The sequence below is a fragment of the Passer montanus genome, unplaced genomic scaffold, assembly GCF_014805655.1.
Source record: "Passer montanus isolate IOZ18808 unplaced genomic scaffold, ASM1480565v1 scaffold111, whole genome shotgun sequence".
NCBI lineage: Eukaryota > Metazoa > Chordata > Aves > Passeriformes > Passeridae > Passer > Passer montanus.
The window spans coordinates 1,150,390-1,172,333 of NW_024357725.1; the positions used below are offsets into that span (position 1 = coordinate 1,150,390).

The following is a 21,944-nucleotide window of genomic DNA, read 5'->3' on the forward strand; positions in this document are numbered from 1 at the left end:
GTCTTTCCTACCTAAGAAATTCAAGATGGGGCCAAATTTGCCTGCATAATGATTTCACAGTAAGTGGCAGCCAGATGGACAGCACGCTGCCATATGCTCCCCTTTGCTCAGAGGTGGCAAAGTGAGCAAACGTGAGCCACAAAAAATGGAGAGTAAGGAGAAAAATATCTAGGACTTCCCCCACGGGCAGCCCCTCTGGAATCTGCACTCGTTCACGAAGCACCAAGAGCCCAGAGGCTCAGAAGTTGTGCCCACTCTGCGGCCGCCCCTCAATTATTTTTTTTTTGCCCAGAGATAACATGTGTCAAAAACTTTTAAGTAAACCTTGATGCCGCCCACGTCCTGTACTGCTCTTTAGTTGGAGAAGACAATTCTGACCATATTAGATTGTCTCCAAGGAGTACCTGCCCTTTTGAGCTAGTTCTAAAAATAACACCTTTCCAAGTTAAACATTTCTGTTTAATTACACTACTGGCCCTGCTCTCAAAGTCCTTCTTCTTAAGACTGAAAAAAAAAAGAGAGCATTCAGATTTCTGCATGTGGCTGCTGGTAACAGAAGAAAAGCAACAAATACGTGCAAGAAAAATCATTCAGATTGGCTTTTTTTTTTAATACACTTGTGTAATTAACACGTTAACTTTGACTGGATCTCCCTTTCCTGTTAAAAATTGCTTTCAAAGCTGTCTACTTCTATCATTCCAGATAAAAATGCAATTATTTACTACATGTGAATTGTAAAATGCAGGCAGCTATTATATACAGACAAAAATTATGCACTGCTTGCTGAGACACACCACATGCCTCATGTTTACATCCTGTATGTTTGCTAGCTTTAATTATTACAGACAGGAGCTCTTTAGTTCACTCAAAGAAGAGCTTTCTTTGTACATTTGTACCATCATCTAAATTCACTGGTAGTCCAAATGACTACTTTTCTATAAGAAATTATTTGATAAACTTGAACAAAAGCATTGAAGGAAGAATTATAAAATAATTCAACAGTAAAGGTCTCACTAACTTCAATAAAACTTGTATTTTACTATTTTTATGCATGAATTTTCATTTTCTATTAGTGGAAAAACCTGGTAGGCACACTTAAATATCAGACACATAACACTTTCCACTACAAAGACTTTCACAACTTTTTTGAGAAGCTCTGACACTTGCCTGTCTGCAGGCAGCCTTTGAAGTTCCCTGGAACAGCAGAGATGCTCTTTGTCTCACAGCAATCCATTCAAGTTAAACTGAACTGCTTTCCTATGCCTGCTTGCTTTTTTAATCAAGCATTAAAAAAGGTGGCCTCTCAAAAGCCACAAAGGGCTGGGCACCTGGTGCCTCTGACAGAACAGAGGCAAGGGTGCTGTGAGCACTGGGAGGCTGCTGAGGCCAAGAAGCAGAGGCAGGACACAGAGCGGAGAGGAGGATGAAACAGGTCGGACTTTACCTGTTGTTCCCCTACAAAGCACAGAACCCAAAGATCCTTTCCCTATTCCTCCAGTAACAACCTCATCAAATAAGGCAATTACCCGAATTAGAAATCGCCACTGAAGGCTCAAATCCCATTAGGGATTTTTTTAAAGCAACAAGGGAAGTTTATACCTCCACGTAGTGTAATTTTACAAAATAAAACCCAAACAAACACACAAAAGGGGCTAAGCCTTCCAATTCCAAGAGGTTCCATGTTTGAAACTAATTTGCAAGGTTATTTGGGCTGAAAGTAAAGCTCTTGAAAATTTGGAAGCACCACATTTAGAACAGCCTGTTACTTTAGCTCCATTTGCATTAATCCTCCTCTCAACTACTAAGCTCACATTCTACTCTTCCTGCAAATCATTGCCTCATTCAGTGAGGAGGGTGGCTCGTAACACAGACCTGGATCTGCACAACCCTAAATCAGGTACTTGCTAACTCACAGGTCTAACTGCAACCAGTGGATTTGAACATTCACGTTCAAAGGTAGTTTCATTTGTGTGCAATGCTACAGGCACACATGGTGCTTTACAGATGCAAGGAAAGATACAAAAATTGCCCCAAAGAAATTTTAGTTAAAACACATCAAAGCAACACTGAACTTTAGAACATGATAAAGTGCACGTGAGACAGACGAATAAACCAAGAAATAAGCTGATGCTGCAATTTATAATGCTTAGTTGATAAACATTATTGACAAGTATTATTAGAAAACCTCCAGTGCTACTTGAATTTACAGGGCCTGGCTTCACTCTATTCATGCAAACCCAGTGATTTCAATGGGATCACATGGAGACAGCAGGTTTCACTGGGACCTTGTAACTAAATTAAGAATTAAACCTAATACATCAACTTGTCACACCAAATCCTAAGCTCAGCAAATGGGTGGGCTGAAATATGACAGACTGAGGCAACCCTGCTGCTGCCCACAACACACCAGCTACAAATTTGGAGGAAAAAAGGTTTCAATTCACCTTGGACAGAAACCTCTAGAGCCAAAGAATGAACAACGGCAAAGTTCTACCCCAGAGCATTAAGAAGCCTTTTACTATTTTTTTAAATTATTTTTCTCCTGAAAATGACATTTCACCAAGCATGCTCATATCCATCTGCACTACATACATACTCCCAAAAGTTAAAAAAATTTTCCAAGTCAAAAAATCCAAAACTCTCCATTTTCCAACACCGTTGATTCCAAACTTATCCTCATATTACTGAACCTAACAAGAGTGTAGCAAATACCCTACAGCAACACACAGTATCACTCTAGAACCAGTGAGGAGAGGAAAAGGAGGACTCAAACCTCAGTCATCCTCTCATATACCAACTAGCAACACAGATTCTTCAAATGGTACTTACTGGACACTTTAGATGTTAACACATGTGGCAGAAAGGACTCCAGCTCAGTCTCCTATATCAGTATTGGTTCTGCAGTGCTCCTAGGGATAAAGTATTTTTTCTGTGAGTTAATCCCATTGTCCAGGAAGCAGTCTAGCTGAGCACCACTGAAGTAACTGAAGTAACACCCCATTTCCTGCCCCGATAAAAGATGCAGTTTTGTCCTGCATAACACAATTCAATCAATTCTTGTGCTATTGCCAAGCAATACAACTAATTTAAACAAATACTGATGATGCAGGTAAATTTTAGTCATGTCAGGCTCTTTCAGGGCAGGGCAGCTTCTTCTCCTAATTTGGACCTAATCACATGCAGCAACATGGAAACCGTGCGCTTCATCTTGCTGGAGACTGTGCTAGTTCTGTCCCACCAGGCTAAAAGTAATCTGTGATGCAATATCAGTGCAGCGTCAGACCCCACAGTGCAGACACCATCAGAGACAAACAGCAAGCTGCCAGGTAGACAGGTTTGGGGGAGTCACCACTGAACCACGCTGGTGTAACAGCACTTCACTACTGGGGGCCAGGAGAGGCAAAGCACAATGAGCTCTAAGCATCTTGTACAGGGCACCTTCAGAATTGTAACCACACTTGCATCCAACTAACCTTTGGGAGTCGGCACAGTGAGAGGGCAGACAGCTACACTGTTATGGTCTGCATCCATGCTGTCAGTCAAGATCTGAAAATACTTCAGCTGAGTAGCAGGCTTGCACTGGTACTCACACTGCAAGCATACGTAGCTCACATCTTAATTTTCCTTCTGGCCTTTTCTGTGCAAGTTCAGACCTTTATCTCACCTACTGCTCCAGTTTTGTGGCTGGAGTAGCAGAATATCTGAAATATCTGCTATCTGAAATAGCAGATGTGTACTCTTGCTTCGTGTCCTTGCTGTCCACTGCTGTCTTTAGCACAATTACTACCCCATAACCACATCTAAACTTGTGAGCAACTACCACCTCTTTTCACCCTTCAGGCAAAAACAGCATCTTGCCCTAAACAATTGTGCAATGCGTAGCATCAGGACAGAGCTGCAAAAACTCCACTTTGTTCAGAAACACAGGGCAATGAGTAAGGTGAATACACGCATGCATCGCTTTGGAAATGGGCTCCTCGCTCACACCATCCCCTCACTGACCGTGGGCACATTCCTCCCAGCATTTAGGAACCACAACACGTTTAAAGCAGCACATACTTGCTTCTTATTCTGCATCCTCTGTAAATGAGAAGTATTCCTGCTCTTCTCTGCACAGAGTATTCTGCCTCGCAAGACAGACACTGTTCACAGCATCAAGACACACATTTTACCACACAAGATACCTGATGCACAGTGCTAATTGCAGTATCTCCTTGCAAAGCATCTTTAAGCTACCATTGTACACTCTCATTTATAACCCCCACCTAACGTGACTGTGGTAGCAATAACCCTTTTACAAGTGTCCTGCAGGAACTCGCAGCATCTTCACACGAGCTATCCAAAAATTATTATCAGCATTGTTCCATCTCGTCCACACTTGGTTAGTAATGTTATTACAGCACGTTAAAAGTACAGAGGCTGCTTACCCCTGTTTATATAAATTCCAGTAATAAGTGTTGCAAAAATAGCAGGATTCCTAAGAGTCACACAGCAAAGCAGCAGTTCCTGACTGAGTGCCTGTGAGTGCCCTGCGTTCAGACAAATGAGCCTTCTCTGCTGATTGCGTTCACAGCTGTAAATACCCCTACTCCATTACTCATTTCACTTCTTTTACACATACAGTCTTCTGCAGCTGCTACAACTGGTGGCAGGTGCAGGCTCTAATACAGAGCTTGTAGATCAGCTTGCTCTTAAACTTTCATGTAAGAACCAAGCAATTTTGCAGACACAGTTAGCAGAACCTTTTCCTAACTTCAGTATACTAACATGCTTTGAAACCATGCACATTCACATACTACTATTTTTAAGAAAAGTTACTGGGACGTGCTGTCCCGGTGCAGCTCATCAGTCCCCACAATTTAGATTTCACCTCTACAAGTCTAACAAAAAAGGCCTATTAAGTTTATTATATTTTATGGAAGGCAAACCATAAAATTCCCTAGTAGAAAGCACTCTAAATGGATTTCGACTCCAGAAAAGAAACAACTATTGCTTTTCTCGTTGGGGCAAGCAATGGTGCTACTCCAGGACAGGGGGATTCCAAGAAGCAACGCAGCGCCTTACAGACACGGAGCACTCTTGCGTGAAGACACTGCTGAGGCACCACCGTTGGCTGGGTTTGCACACACAGACAATAAAGGCAACTTTCACGCTCAGGCATTACCGGGGCTGTTCGTATTCGGGGTCCGCACGTCCGAAGCTGTCCAGCCGGGCCCGTCCGGAGGCGCGCGGGCCGCGCCGAGCGGAGCCGGGGACGGCGATGCGTCGGCACGGCCCGCAGGCCGGCGTTGCGTAACGGCGCCGAGCCGCCGCTGCAGCATCGCAGCGCGCGGAGTAGGGACTGCCTTGGTTCAGCAGATTGTCCGGTGCATGGCTGAGAAAGATCACACCAGCGCAGTTAAGAATACCCGTTTGCTGTGGTAAGCCGTGGTTTGAGTAGAACAAATTAACTCAACACAAAATTAAATGCACAAAAAAAAAAGAAAAGAAAAAAAATGAAGTAAAACGCCCCAAGGTTAAGAACCTCTTTAGTGCTTTAATTTAAGGTGCTTTAAATGGGCAAAATAATAGAGACTGAAATTCAGGTTTTGACAATTATCTCTCCTGTGTTTTGGAACAGCTGCTGGTAGCAGCAAGCTGCTATTACTGCTGGATGAATCTTAAAAAATCAAAATCATTATTACGAAGACTAATTACACTCAATTCCTGATGAGTAAAGTAAATATCTAAACTCTTACAAGTTTAAATATCTAAACTCTTATGACATGAGTTCTGATTACTGGATCTGAGATGACTGACATTTGAGAGCTGACATCATGAGGGACACTACATCTGCCACTGAGGTATGAATAAAAATTAACCAGGCAGAGACAAACTTCAAGTTGCATTCATTTCAGTTGATTTCTTACCAGACTCAGGGATGAAGCTTGGAAGCAAAAGTGGCACAGAAGAAATCAGTAGGCACACAGAATCATAGAATAGTGGTGGCGGTTGTTTTCCAGGACTGATCGTGATTTTTTTGAATGCAAAGGTTTAATAATTCCCCTCACATAAGCACACACAAGCTTGAAACTGGAATCTCTATCTCAAAATTAAAAATCTGTGGTATGACTACAGTAGTTACATTGGACAGAAACTTTGTACCTTTGCCAATGTCTGTATGAATATCTCACACAATAGAACTGGGGTTTCAGATGGAAATTTGCAGTTGTTTGCAAGCTGCTTAGGAAATTTTGGCAATGCAAAGTTTTCCCTGAAATTCACTGTAATGTCTCCAATTTCAATTTCAACACCATGACGACAGCTTTACCCCCTGTTTTAGTATATAATTAATCCTAGACATACTTTAGTGGATAAAAATGAAAATGTAAACCTAAATTTTTGCTGTAGAGATTTCTAAGATAAGAGGACTCAGCCATTTGTTGTCACTTCAGCAAACTGCAATGGAAAGAATTTTGAAGAACTGTTTCCAAACCAATTGCCCTGTCAACCAAAGCACACTGAGATTTGTGATCTATTTGTCATCTGCTTTAGCTTCCTGTCTTTTGTCTGAATTTCCTGATATTGTGGTTATCCCATCCTAAAAGAAACTTCTAATATATAAATTTGAGTGAAACATTGTTCTTATACAGATATAAGATCTCACCTGTAGTTCTTCCTTATAGAGATCCTCATTTGTTTTGATGCCTTAGGTTTTAGCTTTTATATTTTTCAGATTCTATACTGCTTTAGTGTGTAGTTCTGATCTTGGTACTAAGGGATGGTGAGCTCTCTTCACAGAGTAGGGAGACAAAATAATTCCTTTCCTAGCTTGGGCCCAAGGACTACCACCCAAATTTCAGGCCCAAGAGGACAAACAACGTGGACTGAAGAGAGAAAAACGAAAAGGATGGGCCTTCATAATTTAAATCCATAACTGGACAATTAACTCCAATATACAAATGGACCAGAACTTATAAAAGCGAGAGACCTCGTGACCAATTGTCCATTTGGGTTCATCTTGGCTGTAGCCCTGGCTGGGCTCTTGTGCTGCCCAAGGTGGATCTCTTGAGGTCTTTTAATAAATCCCTTATAAATTCACTCCATCTAGCCTCTGTTCCAGGCCAGCCTTCACAAGGCATCCGTTGCAGGCAGTTTGATGGATTTTTTCTGATGCCTGATGATTTTCTGTGCTCAGATCAGTTATGAGCTTCAGACACTGCAGGTAAGAGAAGTTATACCTAGGTGAGAAAAAACAGACTCCTTTTAACAAGACTTCAGGACAGTTCCTAGCTCTTGGAGAAAGTATGAGGTGTAGACTATGACTGCTTGACAGGCATCAAGGACATCTCAGAAGGAAATTTATATTTAATCAGCATAATAAGCAATTTTTAAAAATTTTCCTCTTCATTGTTTTCATAACCAAATATTTGAGATCAATATTGGGGCAGAATGAGATTTTACCTTTTTTGATTTTTAGAAAGAATATGTAATGCAGTAAAATCCCATTCTCAAAGACAGCTGTAAAGTGCAACTTAATCTAAATGTACAAACAATGTATATTTGAAATAGCCACGTGACTGAAACGATCTTCTTTAATTTGGGGGAGCATTTATATAGAGATTAATTTTAAGAATGTTTGAATAGCAAAGATCCATAAACCAAAGCCCAAATCATTATTCAGTGCTTGCTTTTTATCTGCCTGTGCTCATTAAGACTTACAGGTACTGTGGATGCTGAGGCAGGCTAACCAGTAAAAGTACACAAAACCAAGAGGCAATACAGATTCTGATTTAAATTGATGGAGAGTAAAGCACACAGGTTCATTTAAAGACAAATCTAACAAGTTCAAGACTAGTTCCAATATATCTCAGTATACACAGGTGACCTAACTTTCATGTATAAGCATTTCAAACAATAGATTACTATTCTTAATATCAGTGTAGATGACAAAGATGAGGGGGAAAGGGTAGAACTGATAAGATTTTTCAACAAGCTGGCACAGAGCAAAACAGGCTATATTTTAAACTTCAGATTAAAATATTCTTCAGGGGATATACAAAGTAACATTTCACAAACTCCCAAGATACATGGAAGATAAACATTTGAGCATTCATACAATTGGATTTTTAGTTTCTGTGAGCATAGGCTATATCTGCATGTAGAGGAAGACTCAGTTTGGAAAGTGCAAGAAAGGTGCACAGATGATCTTTGTGTTTCTAGTATGAACTCAATGCACACACAGGCATGAGTTACAATCAAATTTAGCAACAATTTCTGCTGTAGTGCTTCCTTTTCTTTAAATATATCCTCTTATTATCTAATGAGATAGTCCAGTTTATTCTTTTTAGAACACTGATACATACTTGAACTTCTGTTCAGAGTGCAACACCTCAGAGAAAAAATCTAAATACATGATTACCTAATTATGTACTTTTCAGTCTTAAAAACAAAAAAGTCAAAGCCGTGAGTGCTGTCAGCAGCACCTCTTTAAAAACCATCTTTAGACCCATATTGTGATACTTATTACCAGAACTTAAAAAATAAAGTTATGCTTTCACATTGGCAGGGAAGTATTTTCACTCCCTCCCTTTGTCACCCCCTATTTCCTTGAATACACAGGCAACAAAGTTTGAAAATAAATGATTTAGTAGTCCCACAAGCTGCCTTGCTTTCTACAGTCATAAACAATTTGTCTTACACGGAACAATTAGTCCTGGTCCCAAGAGCTGATGAGTTGTGTAGCACGTCCATTTAACACACTGATGCAGTAGAAAACCATCAGCTTCCCCTAAGGGGTTTTCTGCCAGATCATTGGATTTTGGTATCTTCTGAAAAAGTTAAACTTAGACCAGGAGCAGCACCAGAGATACTGAGGTGCATTCTGACAGTAAGATGAAGGAGAGGAGATGCCAGATCTAACTCAAGCTGTTTCGTCAATTCAAGGATTCTTATCCTAATTAAATCTAGTACAGGAGCTAGGCATGAAATTTAGGTTATACATCGTGTTTATATTTAATGAGAATTATTGGATATTCTACAGTTTTGTGGAGTTTTCTGTGAAAAGGGAAACTAAATGAACAAAGACTATTTGCTCCAATAAAACACAAATTTAAATCAGATTTTTGATGCCAGTGTAAAATATATGTATGATACAATTTATATATACTACATTTTGTGAATATTTTGAATTCAGCAATAAACTCTAGAAAAATGTGCAAGTAATCCTGGGAGCATGAGGGGGTGTTACCCTGTTCTGTCCTTGGCCCCTGTACACGTGTCTGTCTTTGTGGTAACCTCACCTGCACTGCACTGTGTGTAAACTGGAAACCTTTTTGACAGCACATACAGAATCCAGATCTTGACTGCTAGAAAAACGAATCTCCAGGATGATTTATTTCTTTTGGAAAGATTTTCCTTCTGAAGTGATCCCTGTTCATTTGTTCCTTCGTGCCACGTGCTGTGTTAATTGTTCTTGCTTCTGTACACAGAGCAAAGTGTCAAGAGGACAACTCTGGGTGGGGACCTTGCTGTTAAGAGCCCAGGATCACAGGGAACTGCCAGTTCACATTGTCTTCTATGGACAGGACAGTTAAAAAGCTAGAGAAGCCACGTGAGGTCCCATGAAAACCAGAACCATCTACTTATAAAGTAAGTACAAATGCATTACACGTTTTGAAAAGGGCCTCTACAGAAAGTCAGCTGTTAGTTAAAGCTGCAGTACAGGCAGCTATTTATCATAAAGCTGATAATTTATTTGCTCATTTAATGGTTAAAAGAAAATAATCTTCTTCCAGTGTAGGATAGTTTGCTTAAGTATTTACTTTACATACACTCTGAAGAAAGAACGAGCAAACATGAGAAAATGATGTATTACGTTAGATTTGTTCAGTAACCTATTTGGTACAGTAAACCTTGGCTAAACCTAACAAGAAAACAGAATACAGCTAGGACAGATGGTTATAGAGTTGGCGTGTCTACAGAATAAGTTTCTTTTAGTAATGTCAAGTGAACATTGGTTTCTGTCCAGGCAGAGAGTTTCTGTTGTAGATTTAAAAAATCATTGTACAAGTTCTGATAAATTCACAGCTTATATTACTAATTTCACTTGACATCCAGACATGAGGAACATTCAAGTAAAACCATATTGACTCTGAGAAATGACAAATTAGAAAGTTCTTGTTTGTGGAATGGAAGAATTCTACCACCACGATCTTACCTGACTAATTAGCAGTCTGAGGAATGGTTCAGTTGTGTGCACTGTCTTTCAAGGTGCAAGTGTCAATCTAATTAGCTAGCCAGAATCAATCAGACTGCCTAAGTGCATCAGTTATTACAATTCTGAATAAGCATGGCAGTTTTTAAAAAGTATTCATTGTTTAAACATGCTTTAGTCTGAATTTAGTTTTACTCTGCCTTCAGGGATTCACTGAACTTGACAGCAGACGCGAATGTTTGCTATTAACTGTGAATTAATGGAACTTCATACAACAGTACATTACTGTCAGAGTGCAACAGATGTCCTAGCAGAAACGCTGAAAGTTGCATTCCAACAGCTATTTCTTCAGGGGAAAAAGACACCAGCTTCAAAAATGATATGCTTAATTTACATGTTTATCTTTAGGTGCTGTTGCCTCTGACCAAGAACAAAAATTGTTGTCGGAATAATATGCGAACAGGTAACTTCCTCCAAGTCTTTACTTGGATACATACATCTATATAACTAGAATTCACTGAAATTGCATTGATTTTGGTAGCTGACACTGGGACTGTCACAACTGCTCTGCAGAAACGCCATCCCTCTCTAGTTTACCAGCCAGTGGTACAAATCCTGTAAGATGTTTGCTTTGATCAGTCCTAATATTTCAATTTGTGATTGGTTAGTGTGCAGTGTAAAGCTGCTTACAAATGAGCATTCACCGGCCCCCTTTTACCTTCTACCAATATTTCCCACTCCTATCCCTCCCTTTTTTGTGTTAGCAGTCTAGTACTTTAGCCTCTGGACTAGGCAAGACAGCTGAGTCAACATGTGGATTATCAGGGCTGGCTGGCTCTTTGGGGTTAAGATGGTATTGAGCCTTCATTTGCATTTTTTTAAAGTCAGGACAGTCAGGTTACAAAAGTTTAAATACAAACAGACAAGACAGTTTAGGGACACAGCACTGTACCAGCTACTAGGAAGAAAATTAACTCTGTCCCAGCTGAAACCAGGACACCTGCATGTCCTCAAAAGGAATAATTAAGAATAAGTGTATTTAGAGGCTGCTATTACCTCAGTCAGCTTTAAGTATTCAGTCTAGCATTAGAAAGAACAACCTCATTTTATTCCTCTTCACTTCTTCCACCAAAATCCAACTTTTTTAAGACATAATTTTATGTCCTACTTCTCTTAAATCTCTCACATAGAAGGTGGTATCAAAATACATACTTATGTGTTATGTACAACAGACATTGATAGAGTTCCATTAATTTCAAAGCTAAATCTTTTGTATTTTTTTAATTGCCCATCATCTCTTGACTTGTTAAACTTTTCTATCTTCATTATGGAGTCTGACTGTAGTATACATTTGACTTTCAAAGCACATAATTTGCATTTTAAAATTAATATAATGTATTGACTTACCTCATGAAAAATCATAACACATTCACCAATGCTAATGTAATTGGGTTTTGGCTTGTATTGAACCCCTTCTGATTTCCCAGTATACTCTTTTGCATCATTGACTATTGATTTAAAGGGATAAACTGGTGCTTTCACACTTTCCTGTCCACAAATACAGAACTCTAACTTTGAATTTTGCAGCAAGCTACTGCATTGCAATATCACAAGTGTGGAGTACAATAATATCTATTTTTGTATTGTAGCAAATTACAATTTGTTAGTAACATTTTTTCCTAGTGTTAAAGCTTCCTGCATTTCTTTGATTGTCTTTCATAATTCTAACATCTACGTTATACTGTATTACTCAGGTGGTTTTACTAATCAGTAGCAAAGTATTAAAACACAAAATAGAATTAAAGAAAAGCACAACTGGATGGAAAAGGGGTACCTGATCCAGGTGGACATAGAGGTTTCTTCAAGTTTCTCATTACTGCTAAAATTAAAGTTACCATTTTCCCCTTAGTATTGGAAGAAAAGTCTATCTCTAGAAAGAAATAGCCTGTAGAAAAACTGTCTGTAATTACAATCAAAAAGGTTTCAAAGGCTTCCTAGGCACTTTTTGTTCTCTCTCTCCACCTCTCTCACTTTTCTCTAATAGACCTAAGAGAAAGTGCCTGAGGTATTTTGCCAGAAGAGAAATGTCTGGTTGGGCTGCAGAGCTGGTCCTTGATACAAAGATCACACCTTACCAGTGCTCGTTCTCCCAAATGTTCCAAGGCATGAATGGCTCGAGGCATTTAGCATTCTTCAGTACTCTGCCCCTATGCCAGTGTGAGACAGGTCTATTTCTGCATAAAGATGAAGAAATAGAACCCACGAGGCAGGACTTTAAGGAGGCTAACAAATTCTCATTAATTCTCATGAGAATTTCTTTGAAACCTTTCCATGAGCTGTTCAAAAGGATTTTTCTGCGGGACCTACCTTCTATCATCTTACTTCTCCTTCTGCTAGAATTTCAACAGTTAACTCCCTCAGACACTTAACGGAGTTGAGAGCAGGTCAAAGTTGAGAGTTTTGTTTTTCTCACTCGATTCTTAAAATTGTATAGATATTCTATCCACTGTTGATGTGTTCAGTGCCCTCTCTTCATTTAAGGAAGGATGTAGCATTCAACTGAACTACACTCTCACAGGAGGTCTACTGTTATGTTTGAATAGACTAAAATGAACTAAGGTGTAGTTCTTGTCTAAAAACCTCTTTGTTTTCTCCCGTTCCCATTTTATTCCTATTGCAATTGTACAATTACCCATACAAAATAATTTTAAAAGTCTTTTAATTGTGAACTTACAGTAAATGAATTGCCAGCAGACAAGCACAGAAAGCTTCGGAGTTAAAATAAATTTCCATTTAACTTCTAACAAGATAGGACAGAACACACATTTCTGTGCAACAAGGTCAAACATGAACAATCTTTCCAGCCTTTCTTCTCCCTCCTCCAGCTTCCTAATTTATCTGCACACAGGCAAGAAGGTCCAGTTACCATTTGGATGCTGGCACTCCAGTAACAGGAGCATGAGACTGAATTCCTCTTGGGCCCTGGGCTATAACTATCTTCATCTTAAAATAATGTAAGGACTTTACTCACACTTCTGCATCAATATGCTGTCATAGAAAGGGAAGAATGTAGGAAAAGAAGGGAGAGTAGAATTGGTAGAGCTGGCCTAGAGGATAGCAGGATGCACAGTGGTTTTGTTGCCCAGAGGTAGAAGTAGCTGAGCATTTCTGCCACTCTTAGAAAAGCCTGGCTTATTTTACATAAGAAGTTGTAGAAGGTTTCTCCAGGGTAGAATGTCTTACAGCCACACTTCTTACTTTTTTTTTCCCTCCAGGAATAAAGGGGAACCATAACTCTTTTTCTTGAAGGACAAATAAGAAAACTATAATCTTGATTCCTCTTAACTCTATGTTATGTATAGAACATGTCTTCTATACATAAATAGTGACACAGCAGAATTCTGGTTTTCAGAACTTCTGGGAAAAATAACAGCAAGAACACCTGAAGTGTGAGGCAGCACATGACTATCACCCCTGTGATGTCAGAAGACTGGTCTATTTTTGTTTTGATACTGTGGTTTCATAAGATGGAAGAAATATATAAAAATATTAGATGCATATATATGAAATGAGTTACTGATGCATTAAATGTGTCATAAATATATTCAGTCCAACTTCCAAATTTAGACTGCTTTCAGGAAGAGTGAAGTGGTACAGTTAGATGTGCTTTTTAAGCACAAAATGGACAAGTGCTGCTACAAGTGCCAACATTACTGTCCTGCATTTGGGGTGTTCTCAGAATGCCTAGTTATGTTTAACACACTAAGAATTCATCTAAGAAGCCTACTGAGTTAGGAGGAAGCCTTTTTGAGATCTGTGCAAATGATATTCTAGCCAGCACTCCTGTACATAAGTGAGTGCTTGCAGGCTGTGTCTGGTTTGGCCACTGAGAATCAGGGTGGGGAAAGCCAGGGCTGTCCCAGTGTGCTGCATTTCAGCTGTAATGCAGCCCAGAGCAGTCTCAGTGTCCTTACCTGGGGCTGAGTGCATCTGGACTGACTGACTGACTCTATGGCAGGAGCTAGTTAAGCTGAAGGTAGTTTGTGCCACTGCAACAGGACACAGCAGACTTCGTGTAGGTCACCATGTGAATCACTGTACTCACTATGGTGAGTGGTCAAATGCAAAGGCAGTAATGGAGAACTCCTCACTGCAAGAGCAAGTTTGATTTATTCCAGTTTATCTTTTTCATGTCTGATATGGTGATAAATTTGTGATCTTTTCTGGATATTGTTACATGAAACTGTTCTGCAAAACAGTGCACTGTGCTGCTGGCCTGGAAGGCAAGACCTATACCTTTTTTGCTCATAGGCTGGTTTCATTTGGGTGGTAGTTTATTTTTGTGTTTTTGGTTTGAAGTCTGTTTTTCTCAGTGGTTTTTTTTGGTCTTATTTTTAAGATCATGAAGAACTCTGTGGCACCAATTATGGATCTTTTTGTCTAAATGGAGGGATTTGTTATATGATTCCTACTGTATCCAGTCCATTCTGCAGGTCAGTGAAACTGAAGTTTGTGTGTCTAAGTATTGGACAGTAGCTGTCTAAAAACTATTTCTCCATTTTCCTTCTTTAAGGAATCACTTCTAAAGCATTATCTAAAAGAAAATACCAATTACCTATTAGTTACCTAGTTTACAGAGACATGGCAATATGAGAAAAATAAATGTGTATACTTGGTGTACTTGCTTGGCAGATGGAACAGTATTCAGTTATGTAGGCATTCAGGATGGTATCTATAATTAGAGCCATATTTCCTTGTTGCAATACAGAAAGAACAAAATACCCTTTGGCTCATGGAATATGGAATGCCTTTCCCATTACTGTGGGAAAGGCATTCAGAAAGGCAAAGTACAGTTTTTCTTACAAATTAATTATGTTGCAAAAATTTTTGTAATATAAAATGGCCTGACCTGAACAAATGCAGAGACACAAAAAATAATATAATCTTTTAAGAGGGGAAAAAAAAATGTAATTCAAGGCTTACTGTCTTCTTGGAATCATGCTGAAATACTCAAAGAGCAGCTTTATAGTGACAGCCAAAGACTACTTGGTAAAGAAACATCAAGGCAGCAAATACTTCTTACACCACTCCATAACAGAACCATTCTTCCTTCTGAAGCCTGGTAGCAAACTGGAAAAGAAGCACTTCCTGGTTTTGCATGTGGATACATTTCCTGCATCAATACTGCCCTATCTTTTTATTCTCTGGTTTAACAAGACATAAGAGGCTAAATAAAACTCTTACTTTTCACAGTCCTGCATTTACTAATTCTGAGTTATCATTCATGAGACTAAATTATAGCTGATTTAATGCGTTTGCTTAACAAAAAAATAGGCATTCAGACAAATACTAGATAATATTATCTAATATTTGACAATATTATAGTGTTGTTGTATTAAATATAATATTTAATATAACAATATTAAATATTATTTATTTAATAGTATTATATGAAGGATATATCCTTAATGTAATAATATTCTATTATTATAAGGATATTATATTTTTTCTTCTGTGGCAACTTCTGTTCCCTCCTCTGTCTTGAGCTATAACTATTGATAACTGGATAAAACAGTTGAAGAAGGAAACAACATCTTTTCTCAGATGCCTAATTAAAATATTACTATCTTTTATTTGGGACAGTTCAATCTAAATACTTAAACTCAGGCACGTAAACTCATTTAGTTAGGCAGGGAGAAAAGAGGGAATTTTGTGGTAAATGCTCATTGAAAAATATACACAGCATATCACTGTCATTGTTCAGTGTCACAATGAATCAGATCCAGAAGTGAGATTAAAGCTCTGAAGTGCTGTATGATGTTTATTCGATGTGCTAAACCTTGCAAGCTTATGCAGTAAAAAATGAATACTACACAAAAAAGTAAAACATTTTGAAATACATTGGATTTTTTTTTCTAGAAGGAATCCTGTATTATTGTACATAAATGAAAAATGAATGGTTAAATTAAAGAACAGCAGTTACACAGTTTCTAAGCACCCTCTCAACTACTGCTGGACTGTGTAACAAGGAATATGTATTCAATGCAATAACTATAAATATGAAGTAACAGATTCTCAGAAAAATTCATTCTTCAGGAGCACAAACCAGTTAGCATAGATAATTTCCACCTTAATATCTACAAATGAAGTAATTTTCAATTCAGGTACTATAGGATTTTATAATCTACTGAAGGAGAAAAATAACATCTTAAGAGCATTTTTGTTATACTCAGGCAATCTTATTGCATTTAAATTATCAAGTATTTTTTTCTGTATCTAATGGTTGATTATGAAGTTAGATGGGCTTAAATAGCAGCATTCTATTTAAGCACATCCTCATTCCAAGCATGTTCCTTAATCAGTCAGAGAAGGCTAATTATAGATGAGAAAGGTTTTGTTTACACACAGATATCTTAGTAATCAGCAGTGATGTGAATAGAAACAACAGAAAAAATGCATCACTATTCAGCAGAATTCAGAAAATATTTGGTGCTTTGGAGCTTCAGGACTGGCATCATCACACAGTTGTGCAGTTTCTTTGATGAAGGTTTCTGCCAAATCCCACCCAAGTTCCCCCGTGCTCTCAAATGATCATGTCTTACTGAAAGAAAACTCAAAGCATTTTTAGAGTCAAGGGCTGAATGATTGTTAATTATAAGGAGGAGATGGAGAAAGAACAGACCAGCAAACTGTAAAAATACCTTAAAACACATTTGCCTTGACATAGTACTTGGTCACACAAATGTGTTTGCTCAGCAGAGTTAGTCCGGATTTCCCTATCCAACATCACTGGAAGTAATTTCACCATGTGACTAAGAAAAATGCATCATTCTTTAGAAATATGTGTTTTGTAGCATGCTAAAAATGAAGAGCTACTGTTTATCTTTGGAATTTCAGGGTTTTTTTATTAATCAGAAATAGATATATACAATGCAGAGATTTAATACCTGCTGAACATTAATTGACAACCCCTCTCCCATGTGCAACAGTAGCAGATTTTAAATAAAACATGAGGTTGCTCAGCTTAATGCAGAGATTTAATATCTGCTGAACATTAATTGACAACCCCCCCCCCCATGTGCAACAGTAGCAGATTTTAAATAAAACATGAGGTTGCTCAGCTGCCATCTTCCCTCACTGCTTTCCCAACAAGGAGTTCATGTTCTCAGCAGTAAAAGGCACACCTGTCACCATAAACCAGATGAGCTTCAAACCCAGGAACACTCCAATGAACTAAATAAACAGGCAGCAGGACAGAGGATGGAAAAGCAGCTGCCTCAGGTGCATCATAAAACACAAGGTGGAAAGGTGTTTGCCTCAGCACCTGATGCACAGCTGTCCCACAAACACTAATTAATGCACTGCAGAATCAAGTGAAGATTTTGGTTTCTGAGGGGAAGCTCTGGTACTCTCTTTTTTTTTCTTACACTTGGCAGATTTCTGAGAACATTCTTTCTGTATGTCAAGCAAAATACAGATGGAATAAGACAACACACAGAGAGCTCTGCTTCAGAGGGCAGTACACACAGAAATTAACAGTGAATGCTCTCATGTTGGGACAGGGATCCTGCTCTGCCAAGAGCTAAGTACTGCAAGAGACACAGGCAGACCTTGCAAGTCTCCTCCCTGAAATGCCTGTGTATCTTCAAGGATCTCTTCCTTTTTCCCTTCCTTTGCTTCCATCCTAATGGAATCTCTCCTCCACCTTTCCTATGGCAATCCAGTAAATCCCATACAAATTCCTTCCACCACTTTCTGTGTCCTCCCTCCTTGCCTGGCTCTCTGCCATGGCCCTTCATTCCCCATTTCAGGCATCCCACACATCATACACTTGCTGTGCTTTCAGCCTTCAGAATATGCACCCTACAAGTTGCCAGGGAAGGGCTTCCCAGTCATCTGGGCTTTTCTTCTTCCTCTGCCTCCAGAAACACACTTTGATGTGCCTCAGGCTCTTTTGAAAACAAACTGTCCAGTTAGTATTTGTCAATTCTGCTTTGGGCTTTTTTGAAAGGTAGTACCGAAAGTTAGAATACACACCAAAAGTGTAGCTAAAAAGAGTCAGTAATTAGGATTTCTTTTTAATGGGACATAAAATATAAAGCACAACACTCTCTTACGCATTTGAAAACTATTAGCAATCCAAATTAATGTCACTGCCAGGCAGGGAAACCTTCCCATATAAACACCTAGCTAAGGGAGGGGAGAATAAGCCATTCTTTTAGAGAAAAATAACCCATTCTTTCAACTTCTCTCCAATAGAAGCATTTTATTTTATTCTCTGTGTATATAGAGTAACAGTGTTGAAACTTCTTTAAATGCAAAACTTTTTAAAAGGTTGCTTAGTTAAGTAATGAACTTTGCCATTGCTTATTCACTTTGGCTCTAAATGCTTTTTCATACTTACTAGATGTTCTTAGACTGTATGTATTAGGACAACTTTTAGGACTCTGCTACAGACTGAAGATTATGTTGATTTTGAAGTTATCAGCCATGTAATCTGAACTGCATTAACAAGCAGATAATTTCTCGTCTTTTTCTGCTCAGAGCTTTGTATTTACATGGAAATAATTTCTATACCAAGAAGTATTTAAAATTTTCCTGACTGATGTCTAAATGAAAAGTCAAGTCAACACCCTGATAAGTATAATGCAAAGCAGTGACAATCTGTGTGCATATTTGACTCAAATTCTACTTCCTAGTTTTACAGTCTGTCAGATACTTCCTTATGATGCCTACCTTAGAGTCTGGCAAAGAAAGAAACTTCACCTTCTTACTAAATCCCAGTGCCATAGGATCATTTGCACTGTCCAACAAACAGCATCTGAAATGAACAGTAATGCCTGTGTTACTGCAAGGTTATTAGGTTTTATTTACTAATCAGATTGTAAAGGATCAATGTAATTGCAGACCTGCTGGTCATCTCCTGACATCTTATCCAATGCAGTGTATTTTCTTCCACCTTGCATTGATGCTGACATGATTAATACCCTGTGCTGCAAGATTCTGTGGATTTCTTTCCTTATGCTGGTGTTTTGTCTGGAGCTCCTATAGGACATTTGTATACAACAGTTAAGGCTGGCTCATCTCATCTGACAAGAGGGGTGTGTGTGTGCACGTGTGTGCAGCCATCCAGGAGAGCAGAAATCTGGATGCCAGCTGAAAGTGGGAAGTTTTAGTCACAGATTTCCCTCAAACATTGAAGTCTGCTGTCTTTCAACTCCGAATTAGAATTTCAATTTTCTTAGAGGGGGGAAGACCCATTCCATTTTAAAAATCAGCTCTGGAATGCTGCACATCAGGGCCATTTCAAGGCAGCACGGGGCATGTCCAGCAGCAGCAGGTTAACAGCAGCAGGTTAACAGGTTAACTGGCCAGGGAACACAAACTCAGTGAGTGCAACTCCTCCTCACTGCAGCCTGCACCAGGCTCCTCTGGGTTTTGCCCCAGCTCATTCAGGAGCAGGTGCACCAGTGCCTGCCATGCCAACAACTGCTCTTAACTTGTGTGCTACTTTTAGGCATCCCTTACAAACAAGATAAAGGGAGTTGCCACTGGCTGTGTACAGCAACACTGAGTGCCTCTAGGAGATGCCACACAGACAGCATCCTTCTGGGTTATGTTCACAGCCCACGGGCTTCTCAGAGACTGCGTTTGTGTCTCGCACGCAGTCACTGCATATGAAACTCCACTGAAATTATTGGAGCTTTGCTAGTGCAGCAGGATAAGCAGGTCTTCTGAGAGAATTCCACTGCTAATTACTGAAGTCTGCTTAGTTTCTTTCTCACCTATTTTAGCAAAGGACTTGCAGAAGAAACCTTTCCTGGTTGTCTTAAAGCATCAGTTGTTTCTATCTTTAACACAGGCCTTTACCTATTTGTACATCAGGAAAGGTGACTTCATAAAAGCTTGTTCAAACCAATATTTGAACATCTGAATTTCCAGAAATGCCATAACTGTAGAACAGCTTGGTCACATTAGCTATAATTTTATAATTCAAATGTAACCCAAAGATACCTCATCTTAATTTTCCTGTTTCTATGAAAACCTACATAATTTTTAGGTTATATGACAGCATTTTCTAGATAGCATGGAATCACTTTCAGCAAGTGTGTCAACAGGCCAGCCTAGAAAAAGTGGATTGGTAGTTTTGTAGTCCCTAATGCATTGCTCACAGTTAAACAGATACTGTCAAACTAGCTGGTCATATTTCTACAATTTGTTTTTGTTACAACCATGCAGAATTAATAGGTTCAGCATCCAGGATGTCTTAAGTTTGGCATGTGCTTCTTTAGTATAGGTTTTTTTCTTTTTGCTATAACCTTGGATTCATATCACTATAGTTTTCCCCTTACCATCTTAGGCCTTCAAGCTCTTTCCTCTCTTAAAGACTTGTGACATCTGGTTCTGTTTTCTGTTTTGTAGGAAGTGCTACAATCTCAGTGACCCTTTTGCTGTGCTGTCAGCACATTCCCAATTCTTTTCCTACATCCTTTGCAGAGCATGAATACAGCTTCCATGCACTGTTCACACCAACTCACTCTCCTGTATCACAGCAGTTCAGTAACCCTTACCCTTCACCTGATCTCAGTGCAGCTCTCTGCAGCTATGACTGTCTTGGCTTCCTTCTGCTATATTCTGCTCTTTAGGCTACTGACTTACTCCCTTTACACTCATTCTTTAGAACTTTTCCATGAGCCTTAATTTGATGCCAAAACCTGGTTTTTTCTTCCTGTGTCATTTTAGCCTTGCATTATTCTCCAGTTTTCATTGCTATTCAAGAATACTCCTATGAATTTCTTATTCCATTTTCTTTCCCTGTTACTCTATTCAGCTCTCCAAAGCATTTCTCTCTCACTTGCTAGAGAACAATGCCCCACTCAAGCTACACTTCTATTCTTAAAGTATTCTACAGTATTTCAGAAACAGGCCCCTGAAAAGCCACTACACTTAGAATAAATATCTGGAGCATTATCTCAAGCAATCAGAGCAGTCTGCCTACCCTTGCTTCTCCCAGCAGTGAAACATCATGACTTTGAAAAGCCTCAGATTGTCCTTAGTAAGTGCTGTCTGTTTGATCAGTTGCATAGCTTTAATATATGATGATAATTAGATGTCTTTTTTTAGTGTCTAAATCTTCTATTATGTTTCCAAAGAAAAAGAATTAAAATAAAAGGGTAGTAAGTGTTTGTGCAGTGGTTTAGGCAGCAGTACTGAAATACTGGTCGATAACCTACAGAAAGTGTAGTGGGAGTCATATCAGGCATCATGGCAGAAAACTCACAGGGATCCTTTGCTCTTAGTTAGATATGCTAAACATTCTTCTTTTTTGGCAGTTCCTCCCCTCTCCACCTTCTTACCCCTCATCTGAAATTATACCTTGCAGCTGCCAATGGCAATTGAGAACTTCAAGTATGTTGCAGAGTTTAGCCCATTTTTCTCAGCTGGAGCCTGAAATTGCTTATGTCACAGATTATTATGACTTCAGTGCCAGAAATAGCAAGAAGGAGCAAGATCTTTAGTAATACAAATGGAGAGAAGCAAATTTACATATATAAAAAATACACACAGAATCTAGATATTGAAAGAAGTGCTTCCCATTTTCTGTAATGAAATCAATTCCTTAAGAAAACTTAGCAGAATAAGTGCAAAATACATAACAAATGAAGATTAGTTTAGCTTCAACCTACCTATTTTTGGCTGAATATTAATTACTAAGCCATTAATTTTATTTATTTTTGCTAAAATATCA

At 38.9% G+C, this 21,944-nt stretch overlaps 1 protein-coding gene across 3 annotated transcripts in view; it reads left to right on the forward strand.

Annotated features, from left to right (window-relative positions):
• The window catches only part of NRG4 (neuregulin 4), a 49,627-nt gene that overhangs the window by 18,084 nt on the left and 9,599 nt on the right, over positions 1 to 21,944 (forward strand). For 2 of the 3 annotated variants that reach the window (XM_039732677.1, XM_039732695.1), the window contains exons 1-4: positions 5,254 to 5,420; positions 9,471 to 9,630; positions 10,604 to 10,658; positions 14,595 to 14,688. In XM_039732677.1, coding sequence (XP_039588611.1) covers positions 10,649 to 10,658; positions 14,595 to 14,688 — 104 coding nt within the window. In that variant the 5' untranslated portion in view covers positions 5,254 to 5,420; positions 9,471 to 9,630; positions 10,604 to 10,648. Of the gene's footprint in view, positions 1 to 5,253; positions 5,421 to 9,470; positions 9,631 to 10,603; positions 10,659 to 14,594; positions 14,689 to 21,944 lie in introns of those variants that run through there. The other variant, XM_039732686.1, reaches the window with a different exon arrangement.